Source organism: Armigeres subalbatus, chromosome 3 (genome assembly GCF_024139115.2).
Source record: "Armigeres subalbatus isolate Guangzhou_Male chromosome 3, GZ_Asu_2, whole genome shotgun sequence".
NCBI classification, from domain to species: Eukaryota; Metazoa; Arthropoda; class Insecta; order Diptera; family Culicidae; genus Armigeres; species Armigeres subalbatus.
In genome coordinates, this window is record NC_085141.1 from 370900841 (window position 1) to 370913180 (window position 12340).

The 12340-nt window shown below is 41.2% G+C and overlaps 1 protein-coding gene across 1 annotated transcript; it reads left to right on the forward strand.

Moving 5' to 3' along the window:
- The first annotated feature begins 208 nt into the window (after positions 1–208).
- LOC134223591 (fas apoptotic inhibitory molecule 1) lies at positions 209–2959 on the forward strand. The gene is made up of 4 exons (XM_062702775.1): positions 209–873; positions 2260–2401; positions 2466–2515; positions 2638–2959. Exons 1-4 carry the CDS (start codon positions 523–525, stop codon positions 2833–2835), a joined length of 741 nt encoding a protein of 246 aa, XP_062558759.1. The 5' UTR covers positions 209–522; the 3' UTR covers positions 2836–2959.
- Positions 2960–12340: the final 9381 nt, after the last annotated feature.

The following is a 12340-nucleotide window of genomic DNA, read 5'->3' on the forward strand; positions in this document are numbered from 1 at the left end:
TATCTACTATTTGCATGAATTATTTAGATGCCGGATGAATCATACATGCATCGTTAGGCAAGTTCAATATCAAATGAAATATTCACCCTTTAGTAGAAACCTGAAATGTCCAGTTCATCGATTTTACCATTATCCGTTTTTTTCTGTACTTTCTCAAGCGGCATATCGTAACTACTACTTTTATTGTGTTTACCTTTTCCAGGAAATCGCTTCGTGACCTATAAATCACCGCTGGGAACAGGTGCTGTAGCGTGCCTTAGTATTATCGATACAGCTGTACAGGGTTTATACAAACACTAAAGCAAATCCATATAGTTTTTTGTGCGGCCCACCCGCCTTTCGGCAAAGTGATAATGACTTTGACGAGTGGCGCGAACCGACTCCCTTCGCCACTTCTTCGCCTTCGATAGATGTTCCACCCGGTTTGAGGAAGATACAAAAAGTTACCGGAATATAGAGTCATAATTTGCGCCCCGCATCGTCACACCCCTCGACTTCAAGGAGGTGGGCGGCCACACGCGAATGAATCACGGCATACTTGGATTGAGTAGAAACTTGGTACTTAGCAGCAGCATGAAAACCGGAACTGATGGTGCTAACCACCTTCAGAACAGCAACAACAACAACAACGACAACGGCAATGGAAATGGTTGTACGGCCAAGCAGAACGGCGTCGGAACGAATCGGGAAGTGGTGGCCAGGTGGCGGGTACCGTTGTATGGGAAAATCTACGAGATTGAGTTCGAGCATGGGACGGCCAGCGGGAAACGGGTGCTGTGGATTGATAAGCAGGAAATTTTCCGACGGGATTGGATGTTCAAGCTGGTGGGCGAGGACATGTTCAAGCTGGATGATAAACGGTGCATTATAAGGGTAAGAAAAGGTTGAAGTCAAATGGTCGGAAGCAATTTGAAACTCGTTCTCATCAGTAAAAGGGAAAAGGAGCCAATAAATAAGCAAACGCAGCTAGAATCTTTCAATTATGTATAACGTTTGTCATAGTAAGAAAATGGAGGCGCGTGGTCATTTTTCTCCATGATCCAGCAATTAAATTTACTGGAAATAAATCAGCAAAATACTATTTTACTGATCTTAAGCAATTTATTCAATATTTTGTTATAATACAGTGAAATAATTTGCTGAACGCCATCCATAGAACTAATATTTGCTTATTATCATGAATTTTTGAGAGTTTGCAAATTTGTTTGTTGAGCGCATCATCAAGATTTTTTTATGTACAGGTTATCCGACTTCGTCAGTAGATGGGAATAACCAGCGCGGGGGGAAAACATACATTTTCAGTGCAAAACGTAAACAAACGAGCATAAATTCCATACAAAAATCCAAGATGGCTGAGTTGGGGATATTGACAAGTCGGATAACCTGTACATAAAAAAATCTTGCGTATCATAGCATATTTTATATGTGCTGAGAATCAGAAATTACTCGATTTTTACGAACATGGCATGTTGATTGAAAATAAATAAAAAATTGTAGAGCTGATTTAAGATTAAAGATTAGGATCATATGATTTTTAGGAATATTTTTTTAAATAGTCGATGCCGGATGAGGCAATTGATTGGAGAATACTTTCGAATTGAATTTCAAATGCAGTCGTATTTCTGAGAAAATTCAGAAGAAATTTTAAAAGAAGTTTTGAAATATTACATTAGAAGAAATTCAAAATTGTTTCCAAGGAAAATGCAGACGTACTTCCGTCAAAAAATTCAGATGAATGTCCAGGGGAATTTAATTTTCAGAATCATTTGTACATCAAAGCAGCGGATTTTATTACTGAGTGATGAACTTCCTGTACCGAAAAGTCACTATGATAAAGCTTAAAATACAATTCTGTATAAGAACCTTACAGAAAATGTATAACATTTTGGCATATACAATTTCGGAAGATTTTAATACTATAATTCTATTGAAATCTTACATTTTTGTATTATTTTGAAACAATATCAGGTATTTAGTATGTAAAGATGAATTGTCGGGCCTTCTTTTGATGGATTTTTGATGGAATCTCAGATATTTTACTTTTATTAAGAAAATTTTAAAGGGGAAAATCAGGATAATTTCCAAATGAAATTCGAGAGAGTTACCAGAGGAAATTGTTAAGAGTTCAGGGGAATTTCAGAAGAGTTTCCGACGAAAGCCTCCCATAAGTGAGGGGCAAGATGTGCGATTCTAATGTGCACCATGCTTCTACAAAGGTGTGTGCGGAAAATGTAGATTTCCAATTATTTTGAATTTCAGGTCGACCCGCTGCCAGGTTTCAAGTACTGCTACTCGCTCTTCGTCGACGGCAAGTCCTACAAACAGTTCACCGAATCGCAAGCCAAAGCACTCAAAACGTGGGAAATCAATCTGAAGGATAATTTCTACCGGATTGTACTGGGTAAATATTCCATTCAAGACTACAAGCGCAGTTAAATCAATTTTCTCTTAAATAAAAATTCCAGAAAAAAATACTCTCAACATCTACGTCAACGGAAAACTGATTGAGGAAACCGTAAGTGTTTGATTTGAGCACCCCTTTTTCGAACGAATCGAGAATTCAACGCGAACGAACAGCAGTATGCTCGAAACCCCTTCACTTCGTTACACCGTTTTTTTTTTTCGTTCCACTTGCAGGGTGAATTCGTAGATGGCGGCACCGAAACGACATTCATCGAGGACGGCAACCGGTTCGTGCTGAGTGCACGAACCAGCGGAAACAAACGGGAAGGGATTGTGCATTCACTGGCGGTGAACGGTGTATCCGCTGACGGTGATACGGCGGCGAACGATACTGCGAAAAGCGAAAACGATGATGCTGGGGATGCTCAATAATAGATTTTGAAATGTGGTTTTATTGAAATTACGTGGTGAAAAGTGCAATTAGTACCTAATTATAAAGTGTTGAACTTAATACATTTATTTAAGGCAACTTCTACAAATAAACAAATAAATCCTATGAAGAGCAAAATTAAATGTATTAAAAAATCTAAATGACACCCAGTTTAGGCTGTGAACCATTCCACCGATTCGTTTAAGGTGATTATAGAATGAAGCCCGTGGTGAATTTCAAATTCACCACACGTTTATCTACATACATCTCCAATAGCCCAAATCTGGCGTAATAGTTTTCGTACAGTGCCGAAATTCAAATTACGATTGTTCAGCATAACTAAGCAAACGATCTACCATTATTTCAGCCCCATACGCGTTATGGTTCTTTCATCTCGTGCTCTTGAAAAAAATATTGGAAAAGCACGTGGTTTACAAAATGGCCGATTTCTGGCTTCATTCTATAATCACCTTAACTTTTAGTTAAAATTTGACATTTCGATGGTTATTTTCTCATCGTGGTTAAAGTTTTACTCTGAAGCCGACCCATTTGTGTTTTGACAGATTGATGGCTATTCGAAGCGAAATAGATTTGGCGCCCATTTTCTCGCGAACATTTTCGCCAATTTTCTTAGTAAAGAAAGTTTTACTCTGAAGCCCACCCTTTTGTGTTTTGGCTGAATGATGGCTTTTCGAAGCGAAATAGATTTGGCGCCAATTCTCTCGCGAACATTTGCGCCAATTTTCTTAGTAAAGAAAGACGTAAGTTCTACGTCAAAATTGATTCTAACAGGTATTTTGCACAGTAGGCTTGGTCGCTTTTATGTTTGATCTACATTTATGAGGTGCTTCAAACATAAATTATGAAAGATTATGACACGGAACCGCGAAACAACTGACTTTATGGTTCCTTTCACTCAAATCCGCCCTTGTGTGGAAGAAGCCAAAAATAAGTAAAATGCGAAAAAATCCGGTAAGTATTTACTTTGCCTTTACTCCCGTGTTGAATTTTCACCCACTATGAAGTTTCACCAACTCGAATTAATGTTATTTTCACTCACTCGAGACTATGGTGAAAACAACTCAAATTTGGCTTCTTCCACGGAACAGCACACGTTAGGTCGATGCAGCTCTCTTTGTTTATAATAACATTCATGAGAGGGAGTGAGAAAACTACCTAATATTGAGTTAAAATTTGAACTTCGTACTCAAAGTTGAGTTCTTTATTTTTTTAGGTTCTTTATTTTTCTGTGCAGAGATATGCGAAAGCGGCCATCTTGAGCCAATCGCGCATTGAGACCTGTCAAAATCTGAGCCAAATGAACATCGTTATTGTTGCAGAGTGAAAGGTATTTTGCGACTGTAATGGAAAAGATTTTTTATAAAAGTTAATCGAATGAACAATTTGTGTTTCTTTCGCAAGTAGAAGTAGTCTACCATTGTATCTTGTTCTTGCGTACTGAACTTTTACATTAGTTATAATGCACAGATGGAGGATAAACAACAAGATAAACAACATAATCGAAAGTGTCATCAATTGCAAAGTCATGTTCAAGCTACAACATTTTACGCTACGCCAAGTGCTGGCAGAAAAGCTATTTTAGTTACCAGATAATGATTGTCGTTTCGGTCCCTTTGTTCTGCTGTCCGAAACATGTGTGGTACCTAACTGTCAAATCGTATGTATTTTTCCATCATTGACATTTAGATCCCCTATCGTCGCCAGCAAAAGATGTTCCGGACAGCGACGACAGCGACAATCTTTATCTAGTAACTAAAATATTTTTCGCTGGCAGCGTTTGTTTACGAAATTAACAGCGTTGCTAAATCGCATGGAAAAGTATTCGCCCATCTCTTATTATGGGATCTCTAGTCCAATCTATAACTTTCCATGATTCTATCACGAACTGGTTGTGTATGTGTAGACTAGATAAGACTCCGTTTTCGGCCTTATAACCTTGACGCGCAAACCACTGGTGGCGCCAGCTATTGTTATTTGGTGGAGCACTGCTTGGCGCAAGAACAATAGCCTTTGAGAACAATGGTGTGGTGCTCCACCTCTGTCTCTGCCAGTGGGGTATACGTCCAGTTCAGTTAACTGGAATACGGCTAGATGACCTTCAGTGTTAATCGGCCAAGTGGCATTCGGCTAAACGGCTCTCGGGCAAATAACTTTCGGCCGAATGACTTTCAGCCAAACAAATGCCTAAATTTATATTCTTTCGAAAGCTTTCGGCGAGTATATTAAAGATCCAAGTTAAATTCTTCAGAAAGATGAACCCCTCGTTAGTTATACACAAACTCATTTTAATGGACCCCTCGATTTTTGTTAATTCTTGACTCACCAAAACTGTCATAACTCCAACATTTCTCAACCGATCATAGAGATCGGCATATCGTAGGAAAGAGGAAGAGTGTATCCTCAATTTATAATAATAAAAATAAAAGCAGCCATATTGAATTTGGCCGCCATCCCGGATTTGTTTTTGAAAACTATTTTTCTGCCAGGTTCGCAACCACCGATTTTGAATATTGATACATCGATGGAAAGCTTAGCTTATATTGTGCATTGTGTCCAAATATCTCAGGTGTATGTTTTTTCTATCAAAAGTTATGTACCATTTACCAATACCAAAATTATTGAATTCTCGCTTAACTTTTCAAAAGGACCTAAATAACATTTTTTCATGAATTGCTAAAAGAAGTGCGATTATTGCGATCAAAAGCTTTCACATTGGTCGGTTGATTGCACTATTCAAATTAATTCATTAAAAAATGTTATTTAGGTCCTTTTGAAAACTTAAGCGAGAATTATTTAATACAATAACTTGAATACGGCTCCGTTAGGCTCAAAACTTTTGAGCGAAGGGTAAAGTACTGTTGTAGATATGCTTTAGATTTATGAAACATATTTGGCTTAGAATAGTGTATGAAATCAAGGAATTGACGTCGTAGTACCATATTAACCATTAAAATAATGTTCGTTGGTCAGATGGCCCTTCCAAAAATAATTTGGTAAATCGTACATAACTTTTGATAGAAAAAACATGCACCTGAGATTTTCGGACACAATGCACAATATAAGCTAAACTTTCCATCGATGTATGAATATTCTAAATCCAAATTCAATATGGCTGCTTTATTTTATTATTGCAAATTGAGGATACAATTTTCCTCTTTCCTTACGATATGCTGATCTGTATGATCGGTTGAGAAATGTTGGAGTTATGACAGTTTTGGTGACTCAAGAATTGACAAAAATCGAGGGGTTCATTAAAATGATTTCGAGTGTAACTAACGAGGGGTTCATCTTTCTGAAGAATTTAACTCGGATCCTTAATATACTCGCCGAAAGCTTTCGAAATAATATAAATTTAGGCATTTTCAAGAAGCTCGTGCAAATAGTAGCCCGGTCTCAGCGAGAATTACCCCCATATAACTTTCTACCGGCACATCCTCTCGACGAGGTTGTCCGGGGTTGTATCCATACCGCTAACAAGCCACATGGCATTGCGTTCTATCTCGGATCGCGGGCATGCGAACATCACATGCTCTGCCGCCTCTACCTCACCTACACATTCTAGACACTCCGCAGAATCTGCGAAGCCAAACCTGCGTAGCTATTTTTTAAAGCAACCATGTTCAGACAACTGTGTTAGGTGGTGGTTTTCTGTCGACCCAGTTGGACACATCCGGAATCAGTCTATGTGTTCAACGACCTTTGACTGCGGTGTCCCATGCTCTTTGCCATTTGAGCAGCGAGGCTGCTCTCTTGACACGTCGCACTTGCACCGAGTCCCTTTCGTTGTAGCACACCACATCTTCCTCTAGGAGTAAGTCTATCGGCATCATCCACGCTATAACGCACACCGCCTCATATGATATGGTGCGATATGCGCTCGCGACACGAAGGCACATCAGCCGGTGTACTCTGATCAGATTCTTTACATTGTACTCGGCCTTTAGTGCTACGGCCCATGCCGGTACGCCATAGCGGATGATAGACAATGCTACGCCCGCTATCAACCTACGCACTTGACTATGCACCGCCGATCTGTTGGACATCATTCGTGATAGCAGCATTTGATAAAGTGAATCACGACATACTGCTTGCAAAACTTGAAAAAATGGGATGCTCTACAACATTCTGCAACTGGCTTCGATCATATCTAGTGCAACGTCAAGTGACCGTCATCATTGGAGATCACTCCACAGAGAACAGACGTTCATCTTCATTCGCGTGCTTGTGTAAAAGTTTGTACTGGTCATTTTAAAGTATGTCGTTATGCCCCCGTTGCGCGGTGCTAGTGTGCTGATAAATATGATTAAAATTTGCCGTGTTTTACTTTTTAGCGCTAGTGTTCATTCCGAATTGCTCCTAGGCTCGCTCCTAGGTGGCAGCACTACATTGTTTATGTAGTGTATGCCAACGCCATCACTTAGTGAAATTGAGTTTTTATGTCGGGCAGTCTGCGTTGGCGGCGCTGAGGAGCGATTTAAATCTTTACACACGTTTTTAACGAAATTTTGTTCGAGCATCCATGTCTGTTCTCTGTGATCACTCATCCCACTGTTTTTCGAACGGCTCCGGAGTTCCCCAAGGAAGCACGCTGGGTCCATTGTTGTTTTCGCTCTTCGTGAATGACGTAACTTTTATCCTGCAGCGTGGAGGCCTGCTGTTGATGTTTGCAGACGATCTCAAATTATACATCGTTATTCGAAATCTGGCGGACTGCCAAGAATTGCAGAAGCTCCTGGATTTATTCAAATGTTGGTGTGAGCGTAATATGATGGTCCTGGCTGTTTCAAAGTGTTACGTAATAAGCTTTCATCGCACTGCCGAAACCGTGGTTTTCGATTATAGTATCGCAGGAACAACTTTACAACGTGTGGATCATGTTAAAGATCTAGGCGTCGTGTTGGATGACAGGCTAACTTTAAGACGCCATTTTTCAACTACGATCGCCAAAGCGAATCGCCAGCTTGGTTTTATTTTTAAAATCTCAAATGAATTCCGCGATCCTTTATGCTACAAAGCCTTATACTGCTCATTGGTACGCTCTCAACTCGAATTTGCTTCTGCTGTCTGGAATCCATATCAAGCTGTTTGGACTGCTCGGTTCGAAGCTGTGCAACGCAAGTTCATACGATATGCCCTGCGCCATCTCCCATGGACGGACCCGCTGAATTTACCACCGTATGCTGATCGCTGTAGTCTGCTGGGGCTAGATGCTCTTGATAAGCGGAGAAACGTGTCGCAAGCCGTTTTCATCGCCAAACTTCTGTTATCCGAGTACGACGTGCCAGATTTGTTGGAAAAAATTCCATTGTATGCACCCTCACGATCCTTTCGACCTCGAGATTTGCTCTTCGAAGAAAGGCATAACACTAATTATGCTGCCAATAGCTGCTTTGTCGCTATGATCCGCTATTTCAACGAGGTGTCGGACCAATTCGACTTCAACATCAGTTCATCCGCGTTTCGTCAACGGCTAAACAGATATTTTATCAACTGACCTTTAGTTTTAAGTTTTCATGTAGACGACACAGTCAGATGAAATAAGCAAAATAAATAAATAAATAAATAAATAAAGATTTTATCGCCAATGAAGCCCGCTGGCATGCATAATCGACGTGGCTCGTGAAATTGAGCTTATCGTCGATCATCACGCCCGCGCCGTATGCTTAAGAGACCTTACGGAGTTAACTGTGCAGGTCCCTACTCTTATCCTCGCTTGCTGCAACCCATGGCGGTTATGACTTCCGTCTTGTGATGTGCAAGGGACAAACGCCTCGAGTTGAGCCATTACTTCCACTCTGCCAATCGCGTATGAAGCCTTCAGTTCGACTTCGTCAAGAGTGTCTCCTGTTACCTCTAGCATTACGTCATCAGCGAAGCCTTCTATTTTCACACCGGCCGGGAGACTTGAGCATAATACTCCGTCGTACATAATATTCCACAGAACCGGTCCGAGGATCGATCCCTGTGGAACACCCGCAGACACTACGATCGACTTTTGACCAGCATCCGTGTTGGCCAACATCTCCGGAGATTTCTCAGGTGGCGTGCTGTTAGTCCTACACAGATTAAAATATGTTGTGATTTTAAATGTATTTTAATGCACATATTTGGAGCATACAAATAAACGTAACATTCAATCGATCTCACTATTCTTTTGAATCAACATAAATTCAAACTGTGCTTTCTTGTACAATTGAGTCAAATTTGATTGAATATCGAACGTTAATTCGTTTGATGGGATAAGCGGATATTTTACAAGTCGTTGAATTTTCAAAATTATTTGTTGTGTAGCCATCACCATCTTGTATGTATCTCTCCATGGATTGTTATACACTTTACGATGGTTTCAGTTGATGCGTTGTGCTTTAAATATCATTTTAAATGCAACTTACCTTAAGATTTCGCTTGAAAAACTATTGAAAATAATGATTTTCCTTAACAAAATTGACTCCCTTGCACCTATAGTGATGCAACTGTACCAATGGTGGCGAGTCTCATAAGAAACCAATGGATAGCACCACTATAGGAACCAAAATTAATTTTTAAAGCCACTAAAGGAATAGTGTACCTATAGTGGTGCAAGCAATATTTGGTAATTGTTGATGTTAAATGACATCTATCTCATTTTTGTTAGCAAATTTATTAGTATATCTATTGACTAAGATAATAAAGCAATAAATTTCCCATAATTATCAATTTTTAAAAAATATTTTCTTTTGTGGATCTACTAATACCTCCACTATTGGTACCGTTACCCTATACTCATTCTCTCACTCTCTCTTAATTCAAATATCGATCCAAGCTCAGATGTCTCCAGTAGGTAAACTTATATTCGACAAGTTATGAATAAATCAATTACAGTTCAACCTTCAACGTGATCGTTGGTTATTTTGAGTTATCACTCTCCTATACGAGCACGCAGTGTTCTATTTGTTACATTACTCCCCCCTGGTTGTTCGTCGATTAGTTTTCGTATTCCTCACGTTCCACATTGCAAGCTTTGCTCGTTGGGTTAGCATAATCGTAGGGTTAGCGTTAGGGAGGGGGTTGGCGTATCGAGGATGCTAACAAATCCAGCAAAAATCCTTTATATTATAGCACGGTAGCTGCTCAATGCTCCTAGTCTCGATTATATGGGAAAAATGAAAACTGCCTAAACCATTTTCATTGTCAGCTGCGAACGCATTGTTCAATCTTGATCAAATTAAATAGCATTCAATAAGAAGAGTGCCTCTGTGGAACTTGCAGCTTGTTGCGATAAAATCGATTAAGTCTAAGTAGAGGAATTGTGGGTAAAACCGTTCCATGTTTATGGGCTCGCCTTTCAAATGATTGGATTGCATGGCAGTTGATTTGTTTTAATAATTTGAGCTCAAATCAACGCACACTATGCATTTGTTCTATGCGGGGATTGCCCTCTGTGCGTTATTTCCGCGGAACAATCTAAATTTTTTTTCTCCGTAATACTTGGCTTAGAAACCTCGCAGAATCCACGGAGAGTCGCTGTCATAATTTCGTTCCGGCCATTTAGAGCCCACAGTCCCCCCAATGGCAGACGTGTCCTCTGACGCACTTCCTGGCGAGCTGACCCAGCAAATAACAGTGCTGACGGTGTATTGTGTTGTTATCCACGTTGTGTTGCCAAGCAGCAATATATCGTCGGCATAGACGAAAATGTAAATGTTCGGAAGAAGTGAATGAAACACATCGTTCTTGGCGACAAGGAACAGCATCACCACCAGAACGTAACCCTGAGGTACCCCCGTCTTCTCCGGGAAAGACCTTAATCCCTGGCTCCCGAATCCAAGTCTACCTTCTGCTTCTAGTACGGCACGCATTCGCCGATTCACCAACCTTTTGACGACCTTATGGAACGTACACATGGTCAAGCAGTTTGACTAACATTGACTCCACCTCTCGTTTGTTCAAACATCCATCAAGTTTTACCAAAAATGGCACGAACAATTAATTTATTTGACCAACAATATCACACACGAACGACCGAAGCGCCAACTTGAGCACCAACCATCAAAAAATATATGGGAGCAACTTCACTACAAATGCTCAAACATGTTCGGCGAACCTTGACTCCACCCCCGACAACTCAAACCTAAATCAAACCGTTTTAATTTTTTCCAACCGAGCCGCCAACTGTCAAATTGTTGTTCGAACATCTTCACACACGTTCAAACAAAGCAGCAACCGAAGCGTTTTCTTGGGGGCGTAGTCAATGCGCACTAGCCTAGTCCTGGTGTTGGGTGGGACTTTAAACAAATATGACCCGACTGATCGAGCGTCTGTTCACCACTGAGGTGCGGCTCCAACAGCGTCTGTTCTGGCATCCAGCGGCTGAGTATGAAAATAGCATTTCGGAAGCTATACCTAAGATGGCAGCCCCATCCCGGTGGATAGGGAACCTTGGGCCAACAACCTACTGTTCCCGAAACATCAATTTGTTCGAGAATCCGATAATGAAAGAATACGGACTGATTTTACGGCGACGACTCTTAGCGCGAAACAACGGACACGAATAGGGACATGGAACGTTTTAACCCTAGCCCAGCAGGGTAAATTGGCACAACTTGCCAATGAGGCACGCCGCATGAAGCTTGAGATCCTGGGACTGAGTGAAGTCCGTTGGCCAAACTTTGGAGAACAAAGAACGCCGTCGGGACAAGTTCTGCTATAATCTGGTTTACGAGGTGGACACGCTCCCCGGCATCGCGGAGTTGGCTTCCTACTAAGCGCTCAGGCACACTCTGCGCTTATGAAGTGGGAACCTATAAGTGAAAAGATAATCGTTGCCAGACTTAGAACACGGGTCCGGAACCTTACTATAATCCAATGTTATGCACCGATGCTGCTGATCTGCAAGACAAAGAGACCTTCTATAGTCAACTCAATGCCGTCGTAGATAGAATTCCGAAGGGTGATATTAAGATCTGTTTGGGCGACTTCAATGCGAAGATCGGATCCGATAACTCGAACCATGAGCGCATTATGGGACGCCATGATCTCGGAGAAATGAGGCGAAAATGGAGAGCTGTTCGCAGAATTTTGTGGTAATAACGACATGGTGGTCGGGGGATCGCTCTTTCCTCATCGACCGGTTCACAAGGGCACGTGGGTCTCCCGTGACAGCTTTACAGAAAATCAAATCAACCACATCTGCATCAGCCGGAAATGAAAACGGAGCCTTATCGATGTACGGAATAAACGTCGTGACGATATCGCGTCTGATCATCACCTCCTCATCGGTGAAATACGCCTGCGCATTGCGCGGATTTGTCGGCAGGAGGACGACGGTTCAACACTCGCCGACTGGAAGATGCCACGGTGAAACAGTCCTTCGTTGAAGAACTGGAGACGCGGAAGGTGGCAGCGTGGATGACCAGTGGACCGCCATCAAGAATGCCTTCATCGTTACCAGTGACAATAATCTGGGCGAATTGCGCACCCACAGAAAACAATGGATCACCGATTAGA